Source organism: Pelodiscus sinensis, chromosome 21 (genome assembly GCF_049634645.1).
Source record: "Pelodiscus sinensis isolate JC-2024 chromosome 21, ASM4963464v1, whole genome shotgun sequence".
NCBI lineage: Eukaryota > Metazoa > Chordata > Testudines > Trionychidae > Pelodiscus > Pelodiscus sinensis.
The window spans coordinates 24,862,728-24,885,494 of NC_134731.1; the positions used below are offsets into that span (position 1 = coordinate 24,862,728).

The 22,767-nt window shown below is 48.8% G+C and overlaps 1 protein-coding gene across 3 annotated transcripts in view; it reads right to left on the minus strand.

Moving 5' to 3' along the window:
• SPNS2 (SPNS lysolipid transporter 2, sphingosine-1-phosphate) overlaps positions 1 to 22,767 on the minus strand; it is a 200,960-nt gene that overhangs the window by 115,612 nt on the left and 62,581 nt on the right. For all 3 annotated transcript variants that reach the window (XM_075904318.1, XM_075904317.1, XM_075904316.1), the window contains exon 2: positions 14,577 to 14,642. In XM_075904318.1, coding sequence (XP_075760433.1) covers positions 14,577 to 14,642 — 66 coding nt within the window. The remainder of the gene's footprint in view (positions 1 to 14,576; positions 14,643 to 22,767) is intronic.

Sequence of the window (22,767 nt, forward strand, 5' to 3'; positions counted from 1 at the left end):
CGATCTGTTTCTCCAAACAGCTAGTGACCTTTTGCTGCGTCTTCTGCACCATCAGGTGAATACAAAGCAATGCTGGCAATGGGCTGTAGTTTGCAATTATGCATCACAGGACAAAGGGCTGCCCAAACGATGCTCACAAGCCACAAATAAACACCGTTGCTCACAAGCCAGCTTCGCCAGACAATGCAGGAGGATTATGGAGGTTGCAAGGAAGCATCTGTCTTACATTTGTAAGTGACTGGTGCTACTCCACAGAAATTATTCACCGGCGATAGTTCCCTGGCAGCTGTTAGGGAGCACGTTGCCTTGTACATACAGCAACCTGTTCACACGAGCTGGGGCCAATTCCCTCAAGTGAATCGTTAAACAGTGACACATCCCTGGGTTCAGATGAACTTGAACAAAAACCAAACCATCCCCGTTAGAGAGGGGACTTGCACTGATCACTACTGAGTCAGAAGAGGACCTTCATGTTAAAAGCCAAGTGGCATCAGTGTGTTGGCAAAACCCCAACTCTCCATTTTGGGGAAAGTTGGTACCAAGGGCTGGAGCTGAACTGGGCAACTCAGGAGCATCTCTAGATACACTCCATGGCTTCTAGACAAGATCAAGGCTAACAACTAGAGATGTAATGGTCTAGTCAATTAACCAATAAGCAAAAGCGTACAGACTACATGCATTCCCCCACCAGTAAATTTTTTTAGCAGGCTGACCAGCAGCCCAACTTAGTCCCAGCTTGCACCAAGTCTGAGACCTACCCCCACTGTGGCTCTGCATTTACAGTGTGTTAGGAGCCAGGCGGGCAGGCAGCCTGGCTCAGTTCCAGCTCACGCTGGGTCTGGGAGCTTAAACATCCCCCCTCCCCCGGACAGGGGCTGTATCAGAGGCAGCAGTGTGGAGCGACAGGAAGCTAGTCCGTGAGGGAAGCTGGTTTTTAAACTGGCTCTCCTCACGGACCAGCTCCTGCCTGGCACCCCACACTGCTGCCTCTGATACAGAGGCAGCAGTGCACAGTGGCAGGGGCTCCTCAGGAACGGGGCCAGAGCACACTGGCTGCCCGCCTCACCCCTGGGGACTACAGAATAGTCAAATAACCGAAAAGAATTCATGAGGTTAATCGACTATTCAATTAACCGATATTTAACATCCCTACTACCAGCGATTCCAGTGGCCATAGAAGGCTATTATTCTCGTGACACGTGTCCCCATATTTAGGAGAGCGATTCTGACTGTTATGATCCATTTACAGAATTAGCACTGCCAAATCATAGAATCATAGAATAATAGGACTGGAAGGGACCTCAAGAGGTCATCGAGTCCAGCCCCCCGCCCTCAAGGCAGGACCAAGCTCCGTCTACACCATCCCTGACAGATGTCTATCTAACCTGTTCTTAAATATCTCCAGAGAGGGAGATTCCACCATGAAATCTGAAATGAAAAAGAAAAGCCAAGTGCAAACTATTGGAGAGTGTAAGGGTTACAAATGCAACACAGATTTGTACATCACCCGTGACACGGATGGAAACTCATTGCTTTTTTTTTGTAAAGGCACCGGATGGCTCCAGGGATTTTTACCTGATTAAGGAGCCCATCACTTCCAGATTGCTTGTTTCAATGAGGACTCAGTGTGCCGTGGATAAAAGTAATGCCAACTGTTCAGTGCTCAGTAGCTCATCTGAAATGAGTTTGTGCCTGCAGCCCCGTCGGTCCTATTCCTTCGGGGACAGCTGTCTGCAGGCAGTGGCCAAGGACTGAATGGACCAATGCATACTGAATGTGTGCAGGGAACTTGTCCTGCTGCTTGCCAGCACTTTATCCTTCCTGTGGTCAAAGTGAGGGGCCTAATCTTTTGGGCTGCCAATCCAGCACCTTTCATCCACACATCATTCACTAAATACCATTGTTAAAAAAAACCCAGCAGAACACCAGAGGTGTTTTCAATATGCGAGTGTTTTCTCAGCACGTACGCACGAGATGTACTGTATTATCCGAGCCATTGTAAGCACAGTTAGTGAGCTCACAGGAATATCTCACTGGGGAGCGTTTAGTGTGAATTCAGCATTTTGTTGTGTAACGTTCTGCATTATCGCCTCTAGCATCAGAGGAAGTCCTCAGCCAGAGAGAGGGCCGATTTGGCCAATAGGTTTCCCAGGGAAATCTGTTCTCTCTGCTTTTTTATTGCCCTATTGTATCAGGCTCCTCCTCGCTGGATGGGGGACCTCTAAGCACATACTGGCTGGGTGTACACATCAGCAGAGTTAGCCTTGCTGTCCTTGGAGTGAGTTGCAATGCCAGGTTTTCAAAGAGGCTTTGGCTCGGTGTTTAGCTTCGGGAGCCTGCATTCGAGCCCCACTCACAAACCACGGGGGTTGAATGCAAGTGATATGTGCACACCAAGATCGGAAACGTAAGGGGCTACTGTGGAGAGTTAGACCCAGTGGGCATGGCCACTGTGAGGTTCTGGGCCTGCAAAAACAGAGGAGCCCAAATATATATGTGGACATCTTGAATAAGCAAGACATCAGGAATGGTTACACGCATAAACCTGGAGAGGAACACTTTAACCTCTCTGGACATTCAGAGAGGATCTGAAAGTAGCCATCCTTCTACAAAAGAATTGCAAACCCCTATTATTAAGGGAGGCAGCTGAACTGGAATTCATTTGCAAATTCCACACAATCAACTTAAGATTGAATAAGGATTTCAGCTGGTTAACGCACTACAAAGGCAATTTCCCCTCTCTGGATATTCACATCTCCATATCCAATGCTGGGAATGAGCCACTTACCCCTGACTTGATTAGCAACAAGCAACTTCTTCCTTGTATATACTCCTGCCTTTGTTACTTCAGCTCCAACACATCGGATGAAGTGGGTTTTACCCACGAAAGCTTACGCCCTAATAAATCGGTTAGTCTCTAAGGCGCCACAGGACTCCTGGTAGTTTTTGCAGATGAAGACTCACATGGCTCCCTTCTGAGACTCAAACAAACAGTTTAAATTCAGCGCCCTGAAATTAAATTTTTATCGTTCCTATCAGCTGGCTGAGTAGGATTTCCCATTAGAGAAGCACTAGTTGAACCAAACTTCAAATCGCACATCCAAGCGTACCGCTGTATTGAACCAACTCATACAATACAGGGTTGCAAAGCTTCCCTCTGCCTTATGCACTCTATCTCAGTCAAAGGAACTTGCACTAGTAGCATCATGCAACTTCACAGCCTCAGATCCCAACATTCCCACACGTTAATTCATGCTGGGATGGACAGACTCGTTTGGGGGCCAGGAATATCCCTTCCCCTTCTCCCCGCTCACTGCCCCATGTTTAACTCGGAACTCCCAGGCTTTTCAGAAGCATTTCCTTCCATTCTCTGCCGCAACCAGAACTGGTCGTGCCAAGACACAGCCAGCAGCTGCTCACACGTGATTTCTACTCCAGTCCGCGGACTCCAGCCGCTCAGATCAACGTCCAAACCAAACGGAACCTTTTGAGGTTTCCCCATCCTGGGAGCATTCCTGGTGACCATGGTGCTTATATAAGGCAAGAGAAATTCAGGGCCACATCCTGCTCTAGCCAGGGTGCTCTACAAGAGGAAAGAGTGGAACATGGGTGAGGGTTTTCTCTGCTCTGTGATTCCTGTGGGCAAGGCAGAGCTTCGTGCGGGGGGGGGGGGAGGGGTGTAGAGTGTGGCTCACACACCGCTGAACCTTAAGAAAGATACAGCATCACCCCCCGGCACATTCCATCAGGTCCGCCACAAAATGCAGCATGTGTGTCAGCCAGGCAGAGAGCCGGTAATGACTGGTCCCCAGCAATTCGCCCTTCCTGGTAGGGTTGCCAGATGGTTTAACAAAAAATAGCAAACACACCCCAGCCCAAAAAAACCCCCAAACACCAGGGAAAAATTGTGTTGAGAAAAAAAAAGGCGGGAGACCAAACTTGTTAAGAAAAAAAAGGCACTGCGCCTTTAAATGGCCCCGCACTCCTCACTCCCCTGCCCCGGCCAGATACGGCAGGGGGAAATTGTCTCCGCCGGGCTTCCATCCGAAGGAAACAGGAAATACACATGTCCGGTACACATTTCACATGTCCGGTATTTTCTGTTGTTTTTTACCGGATGGGGGACCCGAATAACAGACAGTCCGGGCGAAAACTGGATACCTGGCAACCCTACTTTCTGGAGGAAAGTCCGCTGGCACAGCAGCGAGTCTGCCTTCACAGCACGCAGGGCTGCCTGCACTGGGGAGCTGCCAGATACTGGCATTGCTGCATCACGTCAAGTCGCTAGGGCAAAAAATGGGATTTGCACCATTGCAGCTCAATCCAGTCTCAAGCACCGGTGCCAAGGGCAGTGTATACCAAGTCACCCGCTCTGCCCGCTCGTGGCTTGTGTGCAGATATGGCACCCGGGGCTGGAATCGCCAAGGCAGGAACGTCGGAGGAGCTGGAGTCCTGGTGCTTAACATGACTAGAGGAAAGCAAAGAGGCTCCTTGTGCTCTCTCTTACCCTAGAAATGCTGATCCGCAGAGCGCAGGAGGAAGCACGAAGCACGTAGCATGCTCCGATCTCTCCCCCACCCCAGTGACACACCGCTCCACTTTAGGCTGGTGTCCCACTTGTCCCTGGGAGCCAAGCATTCCCAGCTCAGGCACAGTGATCAACCAAACCAAGAGCCACAGGGCGGTAAACTTACATCAGAGGCTGGGCTCACCTTATGCTGGAGGTCAAGAACAGCCCCTCAGGCTGCAGCCTCCTTCCACTTTTCCTCTGCCTGCCCCCACACGATTAAGCCGAAAGCCAAAAGAAACCGAATGGCTGCTCCCCTTATTGTGATTCTGAAAACCACAGCGGCAGCAACACCTGGAAGTTAAATGCTTGCACACTGCTTCTGAGAACACCCGCAAAGAAGAGGTTACCGATGGCAGCCCCTTCATGGGAGACGGTGCCAGTAAAAAAAAAAAGTATCCATTCAAAATGAAAAGCAAAGCCAGGTAACCAGATCGTCTGTGCAATTTTTCCTGGAAGACTGATTAGTCAATGAGGTGACGCTGTCTATCCAAGTACGTATATGGCCTCCCATCACCCTAACTCTTTCCTTCACCTCCGCCCAACGAAAATCTATTTTCAGGGCCTGATTTTTAAAGGGTCTTCCACTCAGCCACCAATTTTGAGCCTGCAATTTACTGGAGGAGCAATTCTGCAGGTGCAATTTATGCCATTTAGCATCTAACGACTTGTTTTGCAGGCACAATCAGGCAGTTAAATGTCTAAATGCCGTCAACGACACCTGTACAATTGGAGCAGTTTTTAAAAGCCAGGCCCTAATCCCTGAATTAACAGAGCGCAGCTCAATCAGACGTGATTTCTCTAATGCGTCACGTCACTCAGAAACTTAACAGGAATTTACTGTTTGGTTCATTTTGTTTTGCAAGACTGCCCTCTAACTTTCCCATCTTCCTCAGAGGAGTACGTACCGTGACAATGCACATGTCAGACAGACAATGCCCATCTTTCTTTACTGGTCTGAGTCAATGACGTCTGATGCTAGCCAGGGGTTTAGTACAGTTCGTATCATCCTCCAGCACCAATCAACCTGCTGAGTAAACAGGCATGAAGCTCTCAGCGAACTCCAATGTCTACACTGTTATTTTTAGACCCACAACCCAAGTCAATAGACCTGGGCTGCAAGACTCTGGACCACAAGCTTTTCTTTGCTATGTATCTATACCCTCAGAGATCACCTCCCAAATCATCTGAAGAAGTGGGTTACACCCATGAAAGCACATGACACCATTTACATGTTTTGTTCGTCTCTAAGGCAGCAGTTCCCAACAGCCGGTCCGTGGGCCGCGAACCCCTGCCAGCCGGACCGTGGCACATTGCCTGACCACACCCCAGCTTTTGATTAGCCCTGTCTGCTGAGGTGTCCTATAAGGGAATTCCCTTCCATCCACTTCATCGTGCAGCAGCAGGGTGAGTGAGGCGGCAGGCAGCGGTGAAGCATAATGAAGACATTATAAAGGAGGCAGGGACATTAGACCTAAAATATTATTATAATGCCCCCTAAGTCTTATCATCTCACTTTTACTCCACAGATCTCAAAGCCAGTATCATTAGCCCTGTTTCACAAATGGGGAAACTGAGGCATGGAGCAGGGAAGGGACTTACCCAAGGTCACCCAGGGCACGTCTAGACTACATTCTCATTTCGAAAGAGGAGATGCAAATTCTGCAGGAATTTGCATATCTTCTTCCAATCGCTTTTTCGAAAGCGGGTCTTTCTAAAGTGAAAGCAGTCTGGAGGCAGGGCGGGGGGGTTTCAGAAAAAAAAAACCTTTTTCGAAAAAACCGCTCTTCCTAAAAAAAGGTTTACACGGTTTTTCGAAAAAGAGTTTTTACCCCCCAAAAAACGCATCCAGACTACTTTCACTTTCGAAAAAACGATTGGAAGAAGATATGAAAATTCCCACGGAATTTGCATCTCCTCTTTCGAAATTAGAACATAGTCTAGACGTGCCCCAATACGTCAGTGGCTAAGCTGGTTATAAAACCTGAGATCTAATCCAAGTACTGTATCTATGACGAAGCCCACTAAACATAGACTCTACGTATTAAAACCCAGACTGCTGAGTCTATCTGGTACGAACTCTCTCGTGCTATTGGTGAAATTGTCCTAAACTGCAATTTAGCAAACCAAGGGAAACAGGAACAAGCACAGGTCCCATGCAGTATCAGTACGTTATGATAACCTTTTTCACCTTAGTAGCTCATTTCCCATGTCCTCTATAAAGGTCATTACACGTGAGTAACTACAAACTCAGCCACAATCCCTCTAACGAAGCTAACGAAGGCAAGCACGGAGGAGACACAGAGCCCGTTTCCTCTGGGGCTGAACCGTGACTGCTCTCTAAAGACACTGAAAATACAGCATGTCTTCACTATCAGCTGCAGCGTGTTTCACTACTGGTTTCACTTAGGCACTTCCTCGGGGACAGCCCTCTCTCTCTCACACACTCATCACTTACAAATCAGTGCAGTTTTGTTTAGACTCCTCCGGTAGCCAGGGCAAAGTGCTCTGGATGATGTGCTTCAGAACGCAAGAAGTGGGGTGGCGTGAGCGCAAGCAAAGGGGGCACCTTTTGAGCAGTTCAATGTTATTGTTCAAATAGAAACCGGACCTACGGGTTAACAACACCACTGAGGCTAAGGAGAAGGTTGTTCGCTTTTGAACATCCTGCTCTGGCAAGCAGCGTTGAATTCATTTTTGAACCCTCCTCCCCCTCCGATCTTTTGTCTGGAAAAGGACACTCCTTTAAATCGCGTACAAAATCTACGTGCATGTATGTGGCGGTGGGAGTGCAAAGAACCGCTGCACCTCGCTCTGAAATTCAGCTACTTCTGATGTAGAACATAACAACAGCACACAGCTACCACACATAATGTAGGATGAGAGTCAAAGAATGCCACGTCCAAATGGAACCAAAAGAGGAATTTTAGATAGGCAAAATTGTCTGTCATGCAAGTGAAATATACCCAGGACACCCCCATGACTACAAAAAAAAAGTCACGGTATTATCAGTGACTGGTAGGTGTCTCACAGAAAGACATCTTGAGCATCGCAGAGCTCCTACCAATATGCTGAGCTCCTCAATCCATACCAAAACAGGGGAAAGAATGACACCTATTGGATCAAACTCCCACCTCAATCACCAACACCGTACCACACTTGGACGGGACTGGAAATCATTGAGGAAGGCTGACCGCTTGTCACAAAGATCTGAGTATGGTTGCTTAGCGTTTCCACATCACATTATGTTACCCCACAGAGAGCTTTGCAAAACTACAGGGTTGTGCTTCAAGAGAATGAATGAGTGTGAAAAAAATTAGGGCAGAAAAAAAAACCCGTTTTTTTGTTAGGTTTATTTATGTATCTATTGCAAAAGGTAAGAGCCTAAAAAAAGTACTTTGGGATTCCCTGTGGTGACATACGCCATGTAAAAGCAATGTATTATAGACAACAGAACTGTTCTCAGTATACGCAGGGGACCGTGAGCCCTGGTCAAGTCCTGAATGAACACCTGGAAACACCTCGCCATCACAGACTCCTTGGAAAGCTACCGATGGAACAAAATCCAGGGGTGGGGACTGAGAGGCTGTATGCCCTCTGCACACAGGGCAGCGAGGTGTTGTTTCCTGTTGTGAGCCCTTTCAGGCTACTCCCTTCCCTTCCTCCACTTGTTCCTGACCCCATCCGTCTGGCTTTGGGATAGCAGGACTTCCTCTTCTGATATTACCAACGCCTTCCTTAAGATAGCCACTGTTATTGCTTCTCACCCCTCTTCACAGTCTCTGTCTCAAACAGACCACGGTACCGGAATGCACTGGGTCCACAAGCCTTCCCTCGGTCATGCTCAGCGCTTGGACTCTCTCGGGCTGGAATAGAATGGTGCTCATTGAGGAATCTCACTGGGTCCAATTTTGAATCCAGTCCAATGTCCTGCGATCAAAAGCTGGCCCCGGGAGCTATTCCTGGCTCTGCTCTCCCCCCACCCAGCCTACTGTGTTACCATGGATACCTGCCTGCCTCCTGAGTATCCCCCGTCTGCCATTTTAAAAACGAGCCAGCGTCATTTGTCCTGGCTCGTAAAGCACTCCAGGCCGAGGAAGCAGTGCATGAGAGACAGGTACCACCACCTTCAGTTCCACGTTCTGCTCAAGAGAGGCAGGAAAAGGGCAAAGAGGAGATCAGTCCCATGTGGGGAAGAAAGGCGAGTGGGCAGCGTGAGAAACCAAGGGTCAGACTGAAGCGAGAAGAGATTTTTTTTAATCGGCAGGCCAGTGTAGTACAGAGCAATCATTCATACAGGTCGGGTGTCAGTACCAGGTGCCTTCACCCCGAAGGTTTCAATTTTCGGGTAGGTCTACACTGCAACACGAAACCAGCGGCGGGTCCAGGCTGGGTGACTCAGGCTTGGGGGCTGAGGCTGTGTGCATACTGCCTCCCACGTCTGTGTACGTTATGTCGCTCGAAGGCAGAGCCAAGCAGCTGCCGCCTGAACAATGTAACATGGATCTAAGCAGGCCAGCTCTGTCCGCGAGAGAAGCAATCCTGCCGCCAGAGCGACTGCCACTTGCAGGGGCTGGTGCAAGGAAGTCAACAGGAGAGCGCTCTCCAGACAATGTAAACCGTCCACACCAGCAGCACTGATGTGCCATCGTAAGCCACTTCAGCAGCCCCAAGTCCCGGGAGGTTGCATCGGTTTGCATGGGCACTCACAGGGGTCTACCTGCAATGATTAGGGGCTGGAGCATATGACTTATGAGGAGAGGCTGAGGGACTTGGGTCTGTTTAGTCTGCAGAAGTGAAGAGCGAGGGGGGATTTGATAGCAGCCTTCAACTTCCTGAAGGGAGGTTCCAGAGAGGATGGAGAGAGGCTGTTCTCAGTAGTGACAGATGGCAGAACAAGGAGCAATGGTCTCAAGTTGTGGTGGGAGAGGTCCAGGTTGGATATTAGGAAAAACTATTTCACTAGGAGGGTGGTGAAGCACTGGAATGGGTTACCTAGGGAAGTAGTGGAGTCTCCCTCCCTAGAGGTGTTTAAGTCTCGGCTTGACAAAGCCCTGGCCGGGTTCATTTAGTTGGAATTGGTCCTGCCTAGAGCAGGGGGCTGGACTTGATGACCTTCTGAGGTCTCTTCCAGTTCTATGATTCCATGAATGTAGACATACCCTAGAAACGTGAGTTTTAAAAACAGGGTTCAGGGTTTTCTTTTAACCACAACAGACCATTTGAATCAGCTTTATAAATCTCTCTCTCTCCATTTATGAGACTTGTGAACTCCAGGAGTTTCTCCCTGCCCCATGTGCTTTTCCAGTCCTACCTCGTTCACAACCCTTCACCATGGAATCACCTATTGCATGGCATGGCTTATAACAATCATATTGACTGGTCACAGCTGCCCTGGCTCCACTAGCCACGGGAACCCGATAGCACATCTCGATATCAGCCCGCCTTAGCCACTCTCTACACAACAAAAGCAACAGTTGGGAAATGAAAGGAACGGCAAGATAAAAAAACCCACATGGAGCAACACGCACGCACAAGCCTGGAGGACAATTCAGTACAAATTAATATTATTTACACAGTAGCAAGTGCATGCAGCACTTTAAAAAGAAAAAGACTCAACTCTCAATGTTAGCCTCATCAGGAGATAATTGAAGTTCTGGGGTCGATGTGGTTACACGCCTATCACTCAAAAATACTGAGCAAGCAGCAATCGTGATCCATCTGTCAGCATGCCCTTCGCTGTCACAGAGTCCTCGTTAACAGAGATTACTACGTTTTGACGGCGCAGGCATTAGAATTCAGGGGATTTTGCCACATGAGGAGTTACATGCTCCTCAGAGCAGCTTATGTTGTAGATCTGGTATGCACATGAAGTCCTAATTAGCACAAAAAAAATAACACAACTCAGGTTTCCTCTCTTCCCTGACAGGCTAGCAGGCACCTGTGTTATCCGGAAACATTTGGGCCTAGAAACTGAGAATGAGTGCAAGTCAGTTCTGATGTGTTTAGACAGAGTGATTTGAGAGACAGTTTATGCGTGTGGCGATGAGTGTATGAATTCAGGAGCATATGGCTTGCCTTTGGAGGGTTTCTTTTCTTTCTCCTCTGAGTTTGCAATACCATCGCATCCTAAACAACCTGCTCCGGCATTTTGTCTGGTCGGCTAAAAGGCTGAAAGTTTTTTTTTATGAGAAATTAGCTTCATTATTTGAAGAGTGTTAAGAACTAACAAAGGATGTCTTATTATTTTTATTCCTCCATGTAACAGAGGTTTAAATTAATTTCTTCCTCATTAAAAAGCAGGATTAACGACCCTGAAAATGGAAATCCTCCCCTTATTCTTAGGGCAGGAACAAGATGGGCAGCTTTTTTTCCCACATTACTGACTGGAGGGGACCACTCCTGGGGCATTCGAGGATATTTCTGTCTACAAGGGTATGTCTAGACTACAGGCTTCTGTCGACAAAGAGCATCTAGACTACATTCAGTTCTGTCGACAAAGCAAGTTGCTTTGTCGACATGGCAGTGTAGACGCAAAGGACAGTTTAGATGCAATAATGCCTTCTGTCGACAGAACTCTGTCGACAGAAGGCGTTATTCCTCGTAAAATGAGGTTTACCAGCGTCCACTTTTGTCGACAAAGCCCTGTAGTCTAGACACACCCCAAGGGTGCGTCTACCTAGCGGGGCTTAACTCAAAATAAGTGACGTGAACTGAGCGACAGCAATTGTGTATCTTATTGCGAAACAGCTTATTTTGAAATGGGGAGCGTTTACACAGCACTTCAAAATAGAGCACTCATCCTCCGACTTCCCTTACTCCTCATACAATGCAGGTTACAGGAGTCAGAGTAAGAAGTCCTCCAGCTTGACAGTATTTCAACATTATGTCAAAATAACTGCTGGCTGTGTAGACACGGACTAAGTTATTTCGAAATAATGTTGCTGTGTAGACGTACCCTAAGGCCTTTTCACTCTTTGGCAGAGGACGGCTGAAGTAATGAGTTTAAGGGAGAGAACAAGGAGATGCGAGTTCTACTCCGGTCTCTACTGCAGGTTTCCTGTGCAACTTTGGTCAAGTCACTTTAGCTTTATGCCTCAATTTTCCCCATTTGTACTTGGTGAGCAGTCCTATTCACCTAGTGAGAATACTCACAGGCTACTCAACCGACGACAAAGTGGCAGGATTGGCCCGCCACTGTGTTTTTAAATCCTTGAAGCAGAGGTGATACCCTAGGCACGAAGACACTAGGAACTGGCCCGAAACCACCAATTTGTGACAGGTAGGACACTGATCAGTCATCCGAGAGGCAGAAACAACTTTCAAAGCAGCAAAGAACGAGAAGCGATTCCTTTGCCAAAACAACATTTGGCTGCTGACAAAGCCTGCTGCATTCCCACCAGTGAGTAATCCCCCAATCCGGGAAAGGGCTGTGACATCGAAATGGTGTTTTCTGACAGCCCGCCTGTTCTGCTACAGAAATCAATACTACTACGTCTCACAATTAAAAGACGAGCTGCCTTCAAGGAGCCTGGCTCTTCCTATACTTGCTACCTGCAAGTAATCTGTAAAAGCTTCTCCTCCAGTGAGGGGAGTGAAGATTAAATATTGGCTTTGGAGTGTGCTGTTTTCTGCCAGAGTTTTACTGGAGATGCTCTGTGACTAACCAAGTTGAGGCTCTCAGAGCCAAATAAATAAAAATAACTCTGTACAGGAGGGCCAGACAGACACCCAGTGCCACTCGGGCATAAGAGACTCAGACCACTCCTAATTAGTCACATTTGTAAAGTTCGGTCCTTCTGTTCCCAATGCGCGTCCTGCACGCCAGCGTGGCTGAACTCTGCCTTTCTAAGCTAGAGTGTTAACGAGCCAGTGATGGCAGGTAGTTTGCTCTGGTATTCATGATGCTAGAGCACCTCGTTCTTAGAATGCAAACTGTATTCGCTGAGGGCTGTTCCAGCCCCGCCAATCATTGCTAACTAACAGTGCGTTGCAAAGATCTCTCTCTAAATGGAGCCATCTAACGCAGGGGCAGCCAATCCGCGGCTTGCAAGCGGCTCTTCAACAGAAGAATTGCAGCTCCCACACCCGTGGCTCTTCTCATGGTCCCCTGCTCTGACCTTTTTTTCCTTGTGTGGGCAGGGCGCCGCTTGGTGCAGCGAGATCTGACGCTGCAGCCAACAGAAGCCTGCTTGGGCCACACATGGCTCTTAAAGGGGCAGCGGGGGGGGGGGGGTTATTTTTCTTTTTGCTCAACAACTTCCCACTTGGTGCCGTGAGATCTGATGCTGCAGCCAATGGAAGCCTGCTTGGGCCACACGCGGCTTTTAAAGGGGCAGCATCGGTGGGTTTTGTTGTTGTTTTGCTCCCTTGGCTCTTTGTGCTATATACACCACTATTTTGGCTCGTCGTCTGTGATGGGTTGGCCACCCCTGATCTAGTGCCAGCCTGCAGACCTCCTTGCATTTAGCTAGGGGGCTACCACACTGGCATTCCCACCACCGCCACTCGAGTGACACCCGAGGTAGAAAAGCCCCAGTGTAGGTTATTATTTTGTATTTGTAGAGCAGTACTATCCAGAAGCCCCCGTCATAGGCCAGGACCCCCTCGGGCTAGGAGCTGTACAAACTCAATAATAAAACACAGAGCTTACGATCCCAGGATTCCATCCACTCCTTTCTGGGAAACATGCTGTATTCCTACTCGGGAGGTGCACCCCTGAACAGGGACAGCAAACAGAGAAACCCACATGCCACAGCAGTAGCACCAGCCTTGCAGGTCTCCAGCCAACAACGGTGCCATTGGCATCCCCAAACAGCTTTCTCCCTAATATCACATTTGCTCTGTGAAACTGTCAACCCAAACGAGCAGACCATCCACCTAGGGCTGCCCCTCAAAGTGGCCACTTGGCCGAAGTGTCAGTTGAAACCACACTACATGCAGAGGTCAGAGCATGCGGGTTTACCCTGTGGTTGGACCAAACCCAGATGGGTTGCAACACAAACAGGAAGTGGGCTTAGATTTCGACAACCCTTATCACTTCCATGCAGGGACAAAAGGGCCTGAACTTATGGGCTTGAAAGTCAAATGTTCCTGTTTTCTTCCCCTAACCCAAGGGGATACTGATCTAAGAAGGACCAATGGCTGCAGTTCTCTGTGCCAGATTTATTTCAATACACTTAACGGTGTCACACCATCATGCTCGCTTGTGCGACACATTATGGCTACGTCTACACTGGCCCCTTTTCCGAAAGGGGCATGTTAATTTTTCAGGTCGTAATAGAGAAATCCGCGGGGGATTTAAATATCCCCCGCGGCATTTAAATAAAAATGTCTGCTGCTTTTTTCCGGCTTTTAGAAAAGCCGGAAAAGAGCGTCTACATTGGCCCCGATCCGACCCGATCCTCCGGAAAAAAGCCCTTTTCCGGAGGATCTCTTATTCCTACTTCAAAGAAAAGCCGGAAAAAAGCGGCGGACATTTTTATTTAAATGCCGCGGGGGATATTTAAATCCCCCGCGGATTTCCCTATTACAATCTGAAAAATTAGCATGCCCCTTCCGGAAAAGGGGCCAGTGTAGACGTAGCCAATGAGTCTACCTGACCAGCACGTTCTATACACAATGTGATCAGTGGTGCATACCATTCCTCCCTTCCCTTCACTGGCATACACTGTGCTCTCCCTAATACAAGCCAAGCTGGTTATCTCCTTACTGTGGCTTGACACTTTGCCTCTTTTCAGTTCCTATAAGCTATGTGCACCAAGCTATCCACATCATGTGTACTCAAGCTATAGCAGGCTCCACCCACCCTGCCCAGTGCCAGGGAAAATTTGGATGCTGCAAACTCAGCTGCTGCTGGCTGTAAGTGAAACACAGCCACAGAGTTAGGGAGAATTGGCAAGCCAATGTTCATGCAAAGACAGCATGACCTTAACTCAAGAAACCGTAAAAACACCCCCGAAGAAAGGGAAACGAAACTAAACAGCCAGGAAATGTGCAACACTCTTACCTGTCTGTAGTAAGCCAGCCCCACTGTCTTTAACTCCAAAATGCTGTTGGATGTCTAGTAACACACCTGCAGAGAAAACGGAGAAAAGAAACTCAGTGTCTTTGTCCTGCAGAATGTGCAGCAGAGATGTGTAGCTTTGGGCAGCAACAGCAGGGTCTGCAAAGCCTCCAGCAACTCAGAACATGCAACAACATTCAAAACCCGTTCACTGACTTCTTCTTTCCTGTGCATGTTTGTTGCTTTGGGGATAATTGGGGCAAGTAAATTACCAACAAGGGTCAGCAGATTAATAGAGCGCAACATGTTCACAATGAAACCCAAAGGCATAAAAAGTTTGTGGCTAGGGTCTTCATTTCAATCATTGCTCTGGGGTGGGGCTGGGGATGAGGGGTTCAGTCTGCAGGCTGCCCCAGGGAGAGAGGACAACCCTTGCCCTCTCTCACCGCAGCAACTTGGGGCCATGTGAGAAGCGCCTGTCCATGGCTGCTGCAGCAGGCACAGCCGGGGGAAGGGTATATATCCCCTGGTTGGGGGACAGACACACTGAAAGACACACAAACAGATAAACTCTCTGAAATATATGGTAAGTAGCTGTCCACCCCTACCCTCTGCTGGCCCAGTGGGGTTATAGATGTCCCAGTCCCCATCTCTAGCCCCATGCTGCCCTCCTGTGGTCATTCTATAGTATAACGGTCTCTACTTCCAGACCCCTTCCTTTCCATTTTATGAGAAACAATTGAATTCCATGCACATCCCATTATCCTGGCACAACCAAATCCCGACATTGCTTCAAGTTACAATACGAGGAAGCTACACACCAAATGTGGTAATTCTAGCTCTTACCCTTTAGGAGGAGTTCTTGAACAAACAGACTCATGGACAGACAGATGGATGGACAGATGCACATTTCTGTCAAGGGAGGTGTAGGCAGGAGCGGCCCTAAACAAGCTGCCGGCAACTGGCGCCCTATGCGAAATGCGCAATCGGCGTGCGATCGGCGCCCCCACCTCTAATGCCCTCAACAGCCATTTATCTTGGCGCCCTAGATGACTGCCCTGGAATAAGAGATCCTCCGGAAAAGGGCTTTATTCCGGAGGATCGTGCCAGTCTAGATGCTTTTTTCCGGCTTTTCCCCAAGCCGGAAAAAAAGCGGCGGACATGTTTATTTAAATCCCGCGGGGGATATTTAAATCCCCCGCGGATATCCCTATTCCAAAGTGAGAAATTAGCATGCCTCTTCCGGAGAAGGGGCCAGTCTAGACGTAGCCCAGGTGTGCTGAGTTGTTTCAGCATTGTCTTTTATAGTTACTTATGATGGGCAAATATCTCCAAAGCTTCAGGTTTCTTTTGGGTCAGATAAGGATCCAAACACTTCCATGTGTGTCCAAAGCTGAAGCAAAGTTACTCCAACTTTCCTGGCCTGGAATATGCACACTCACTTGTTTTCTCAATTTCTAACACTTCCTTGATTTGGCTAGACAGCAATCAATACACAGATAGACCAATTTGTGAAACTGCTGCTTGTGGCTTCTACCAAAACCAGGAAATGCACGGAAACCATCTCTTCAAGCAACTGGCACATTTTCCCGACCACATTCAACATCTGAACAAGTTCAGATCCAGCTCAAAAGCTAGCCCCAGCTTTTCACCAGTATGATTCTGTTCATCCTTCATCTGTCACCGGAAGAAACTCTCTGAGTTAACTGGATCTCACTGGCCATAAAACATCTTAACTTTCAGAACAGTCAGGAGTCATGCCAAAATGTTTAAAAAAAGACACATGGAACAGGAACAAGTATTACCAGAAGGTATGAGGAAAACAATCAAGAATTAAAACAAAACAAAAACCAAACAAACAAAAAGCCAACAGAAAAGGGAACAAAGAGAAAGAGAATCGAAACCCATTGTGTGTCCCAACTGGGTCACCTAAAAATGCACCATTTTCTTAAGACAACAGCTTTCAGCATGCTTTTAGAATGACTCCAATCTCTGCGCCTCAACAATTATTCAGTCTCATAGCTCCCACCATCAACTCCTTTCCTTCATTTTTGGAATGACACAGTGTTTTAGATGTCTGTCCCAAGGTAGCATCTGCCTTCATTTCTACTCTGCCCTGGACTCAGGTTGCTTTGAAAGCATTGCTGTGTTTGACAATTTTAGGGTGTAACCACTCCAGAGCTTTTGTTTTGTTACTGGAACACAGATAAATCTCCACTGTGTCACTATCCTTCATTCAGCGGTTACACAGGACAGGACTGGTTTAATCAGAAAGCAACATTAACCCTTTAAAAGAGTCGGACAATGGTAGTGTCAAAGGAGAGAAAAAGAAAATGTATTTTATTTTGCTTTCCTCTCCTTTTGTCATCCCTCAGGCTCAGCCGTGTGCTAAGGAGCAATTCCATCTGGCTGCAGTTTGAATGGCTATTGAAGTTCCAGTCATTGTTTCACTTCAATCCCAAGATAAAATCTAGGGTTGGCCCACATCTCTTTGGTTACCAAGCTAGAGGGTCTGCTTACTCCAGAGGGTGCAATTGCAGGGGCTGTGGGGTTGGGGAGGGCTCTACGCTCGTCAGTGAAACACAGCTGAGCCATACTCCTCAGGTCCCAAGTGGAGTGGGAGAGAAAGTCTCATGTGGTTCATGGAGATCTGCATGCTTAATTGGCATGAATTTCCTATTGCACATTAAGGTCATTTGGTATTTATTCCCTTTGGAGCACAGGTGTTTTGACACAGGATTCGGAATAGTAAACTGGAGGCAGCAGGAAGCCACTGATGTAACACACGCAGAGAATGACAGAAGTTTCTCTCTAGTGGAAGAGAGAGCATTCTTCCTCGACGTGTAGCTATAACGCTGGGAAAATACCCCTCTCTTTTTCTACCCTGCCCAGCTATGCTTATTTCTGCCTGCCACGTTGCTGGTGACTCACTCGGAACGTTAATAGGAGTCAGGGACACAATTAAGAAAGGACAGATTTTTTTGGAAAAGAAAGGAAAACCAGCAGCAACACCGGTGCCTTTGTTTCTCTGCTCTGTGCCGCGGGAAGGCGGGGATAGCCTGGACCCACTCCAGGGCCATGGGAAAGAATCCCATTGCTCATTGAGCGGTGCGTGCATGCCTCCCACTGGAGCGCAACACCTGATGCAGCCGGGGAAAGGGAAGCCGCTGAACGTGGCTGACAAAGTCTTTTCTAACTCCAAAGTTCATCTCCCCGTCTCGGGAGGAGCTGGGAACAGCTGTGACTAGCGAACAGGCAGGCAACGCCCTTCGTGAGAAATGGCTTTTTGCCACGGACTGTTCCTGTAAGGGATGGGTTTAGGACACACATATGCAGATTCATTTGTTTTATTACAGAGTGTTATTTGTCAAGCACCATCATGGCCCAGGCCTGAACAAAGAGACAAGAAATCCGGAGCCTCAAAGAGCTTCGAAGCTGAATCGGACGCTGGTGGGCGCTCCCGGTGTGCGTGGGGAGGCAGAAGACAAAACAAAGGCCGACCCAGAGAAGACAGGATGCACTATCATCATTAGCTCAGTTCTGTTTCTCTAGAGCAGGGGTGGGGAACCTCAGGCTGGGGGCCAGATGTGACCCCCCCAGCTTGCCTGGATCTGGCCCCTGAGGTCAGCGGGGGAGCCTGTGCTGGCTTCAGCCCCCAGCCAGGCACCTTCAGGGCGGGAGCATACAAAACCTAGTAGCCTGCCCCTCCCCTGACTCTGATGTGCACGGGGAATGTGTCAAGTATCAGAGGGGTCGCCGTGTTAGTCTGAATCTGCAAAAACAGCGAGGAGTGACATGCATCTGGCGAAGTGGGTCTTTGCCCACGAAAGCTTCTGCTCCAACACTTCAGTTAGTCTATAAGGTGCCACAGGACTCCTCGCCGCTTTTACGGGGAACGTGGGAAGTTTCTTTCTCCTTCTCAGTCAGAGGCTTCTCACTTTGCTCCTCACTTGTGTGCGCCCCCCCAAATGATTTCTCGGGGGGGGGGTCAGTGGCTAGGGTTGCCAGGTGTCCAGCATTCACCCGGACAGTCCGGTATTTTCGCCTCCTGTCCAGTAAAAAAAATTCAGAAAATACCGGACACCTAAAATGTCCGGTATTTTCTGATTTTTTTCCTGGCTAGGAGGCAAAAATCCCGGATGCTTACCTGGTTCTGCAGGGGAGCTGTCTCGCCCGGAGCAAGAAGACAAGAAAGTGGGCGGCCACCGGCAGCCTGTTAGGGCCAAAAAGCCTCAAAAGCATTTCTTAAAGGGGTCATGCTGGTTTGTTTTGTTTTGTTTTTTTGCTTACTAACTCTCGGGGTCTTTTTATGTGTTTTTTGTTCAACAATTTTGGTCTCCCCCTTTTTTCTCTCAACAGAATTTTTTCCCCGGTGTTTTTTTTGGGGGAGGGTGGGGGTCAGTATTTTTGGTTAAAGTATCTGGCAACCCTATCAGTGGCTCCTGACTCAAAAAAGGGTTCTTCCCTGCCCCTGCTCTAGAGTAGTATCAGGGTGATAGCTGAGTGCCTAGCACAAAGTTTAAAAGCGGCATCAGCCGGGCCGCTGCTTCCCGTGGCTCCCCTTGGCTGCAAATGGCAAAACGGAGCCTACAGGAGCCACAAGGCTCCATGGCCATGGCGCTGGGAAGTAAATAAACCGGCGTGGCCAGTGAACAGGTTTCTCCAAGTGCTTTCGCAGGCCGCTGGGAGAAACATGGCTTTACATCCACAACGGCATCTCTATACTGCGCTGGGTGCTGAAGAGACTTGTCAAGCAAAATCTAGGTCAGGTCATAGTGAGCCAAGTGTTTGGAGAATCAGTGCTGTGACCCTTCAGGGCATTGCAATAGCTGCTTGAGAATCTGTAAAAACCAGGACCACAACAAAACCACTGAGCGGGTTCCAAGTCTTAGAGCAGGGCTACTCAACACGTGGTAGCTGTTGAATTTTATTCATATCAGCAGAACTGACTTAAATGGGGCCTGTGTGTTGTGTAGTCTTGCCTTTATTTTTGTATTCATGCCCTTCAGTGTGAAAGAAGCTATTTGCATATACTTGCATATATATGCAACGACACTTAAGTTGTGGCCCTCAGCATGTGCTGTGAGTATCATTGTGACCCCCGGCCTCCCAAAGTTGAGTAGCCCTGCTTTAGAGTCAGCTGTGATGGCACCGGAGACTAGAGAGGTTCCTCTAGGTTTGCACATGTGGAAAAGGGATGGGTCTGAAGTTCAACTCAGGAGACTGTTTGACAAGGGAGGTAAAACCAGAGAACAAACAGCTGCAGCCACTCCGCCCAGGAGACCTCCCTGCTTCACTGCGGTGGTCTTTTCAATGGGGCTTTGTGGAGCAGTAGTTGCTATGCATCTGAATCTCTGTTTAGGAAATTGCTGGCTATTGCACAGGAAAGCACTGAGGCAAGCATTTCATTTGATATGCCACAAAATTCCTACTCGGGACAGGAAAACAGGTTTCGCTGCATGGCCTGTCACGCCCATTTCTTTCCATTCAGTTTTTTATAATCATTATCGTTATGGGAAGATACCTGAACTATTCCTTCATCCCCAAGGCCAGTGGCTTATCTCCACATGCTGATGTAACAGGTAATTAAGCATCAGACAGGAGGAATGGAATTAGCCAAGGGGTGAAGAGAGGAAAAATATTTAAAAAACAACTCACCACCTCTCTCTGTAAGGGTGTAAGTAGAAATGATTGTGGGCTTTTCTACAGTGAAGTGTTAGCCTCCATTTCCTAGTGTAAATGTGGCATGGCAGGATAAGAAAACTTACACCATGGTAGATTACCTCAGTTTCAAATGAGGTGTAAGATAAGAACAGTATCTAGGTGTTAAGCAGCACTTTTCAGCTGAAGATTTCAAAGCACTTTACAGAGAAGGTCCGTGTTAGCCCCATTTTACAGGGGGAAACTGACACACAGAGACATGCCCAAGGTCACTCAGCAGGCCAGTGGCAGAGCAGTGAACAGAACCCCACACTCTCATGTCCTAGTTCTCTGTCCATTAGGCTCAGTACAAGTTACTATTTACACTCATGAAGTATGCTTACAGTGAGGGCTTATCAATGCAGTTATCCTGGGGGGTTGAACTCCAGTGCAAACATCCTTTACTGGCAGAATTCTACTCAGGGACCTCATTTACCTTCTTACACATGGCACCTGGGTACAGCTGAGGACATGAGAAAGCACCAAGAAAGCTGATCGGCAGTGCTATCACACACACGGCCAGAAAAGGTTTAATTGGGGTTCAGCCCTGACATCCTTCATTTATGGAACTGAAGTCATACTCCACATTTCTTCCCAGATGCCGTTCCCAGAAACTGGGCAGGACTGCTAATCCTGCTTTCTGTGTGTGCTTTCGTGGCAGGGCCACACCCTAATCAAATCCCTGATCTCCCTAATTACAGTGCAGGGCTCTGGCTGGGAAGCAAACCTTGTGCCTATCAGATGGAGGGTGCTGTGTTCTCAGTCAATGCATGCAGGAGAGCTGTGTGAAATCCGAATGCCTTCCATCCACAACCCCAACAACAGCTCCCACTGGTAAAATGGCAGATTAAGAAGAGATTAAGTTTGAGTCCCAGATCTTTGTCGCCACTAACCAACCCAAATCTGAGAGTTTTCCTACCAACTCCTTGCTCTTTGAGCAACCCAGGATTAAGGGAGATAAACGCAGATAATCCTGGGAAGCGACCTGCACTCCACACTGTGGAGAAAGAAGAAACTATGCCTGGGGACTCTATCAAGCTGACGTTGGGCTAATCCAGCGGTCCCCAACGTGGTGCCCGCGGGCACCATGGCGCCCGCTGGGCCATTTCTGTGCGCCCGCCGAGTGATCAGGGCCGACCCTGCCCCCAGGCGCGTGGCGCATGGGCGGTGCCAGCCCCAGGGCATGCAGCGTATAGGCAGCCCCACCCCCGGGTGCACGCGCAAGGGCTGTGCTGGTCCCGGGCGCGCGGACTATAGGCGTCCCCACACCTGGGCACGCGGCACAGGAGCAGCATTGACCCTGGGAGTGCGGCGCATGGGTGGCCCCGCCCTCGGGCGTGTGTGCGGCTCCACCCCCAGGCGCGTGTGCAGCCCTGCCCGTGTGCCTGGAACGTGAGTGGCCCCGCCCCCGGGCGCCCGGCAGCCACAAAAGGTTGGGGACCACTGGGCTAATCCCTTCCTGACGGTTCGAATGTGGATATGTAAGCAAAGAACCAGCCTGCGAAACACCTGGGAGGAGACTGCTCACTGTCCCCTCAGAGTCCTGGCCCACCCTGTTCAATGTCCCAGCCTGACCTGAGCCTTCACCAGGCTCTTCCTTTGAGGTTGGCTTATTCAAACCTCCACGGTGGCCTATGAGGCTCCACCGTCCCTCCTCTCAGTGTGTGCACCATAGGGTTGCCAGATGGCTTCAACAAAAATACCGAACACCCCCCACCCAAAAAAACCCACCAGGGAGAAAACTCTGTTGAGGGGGGAAAAAGAGGAGGGGAGATCAAAGTTGTTGAGCCAAAAAAAAGGGGGGAACCGCAAGAGTTAAGCAAAAAAATAAATAAAACAGCATTAAAACAGCATTGCCCCTTTAATTGCATGCAGAGTCAGAATAGGGACAGGAAGAGAACAGGTTGAGCACTAAGACCCAGGGAAGGTATTGCTTCCCCTTGTAAAGGGCTTTCGTTTTTTTGCCGGCGGTCATCTTGTTTTCTTGGTCAAGCCAGAAGGGAGCTTCCCTACGGAAGCAGGTAAGCAGGGGGGCCGGGGCAGAGGTCCGGGGGAGAATGGGAACTGGGCCCAGTTGCTGAGTGTGTCATAGGGTTGCCAGGTATCTGGTATTTTCGTCTCCTGGCAGGAAAAAAAAACAGAAAATACCAGACATTTTAGGTGTCAAGTATTTTCTGAATTTTTTTACCGGACAGGAGGTGAAAATACTGGACTGTCCAGGCCAATACCGGACACCTGGCAACCCTAGTGAACCACTGAAGAATGGCAAGAGCATGACGCTGCAAACTCTAGGGTCGCCAGGGGTCCAGTATTGAACCGGACAGCCTGGTATTTGCACCTTCTGTCCAGTAAAAAATTCAGAAAATACCGGTCATCTAAAATGTCTGGTATTTTCTGTTTTTCCCAAGGCCCAGCTTGGGCACCCGATGGAAGGCCGCTTGGCACATGCGGCGCAGCTCACGCTGGCTGGAGCAGGGAGATCAGCTTGGGAATT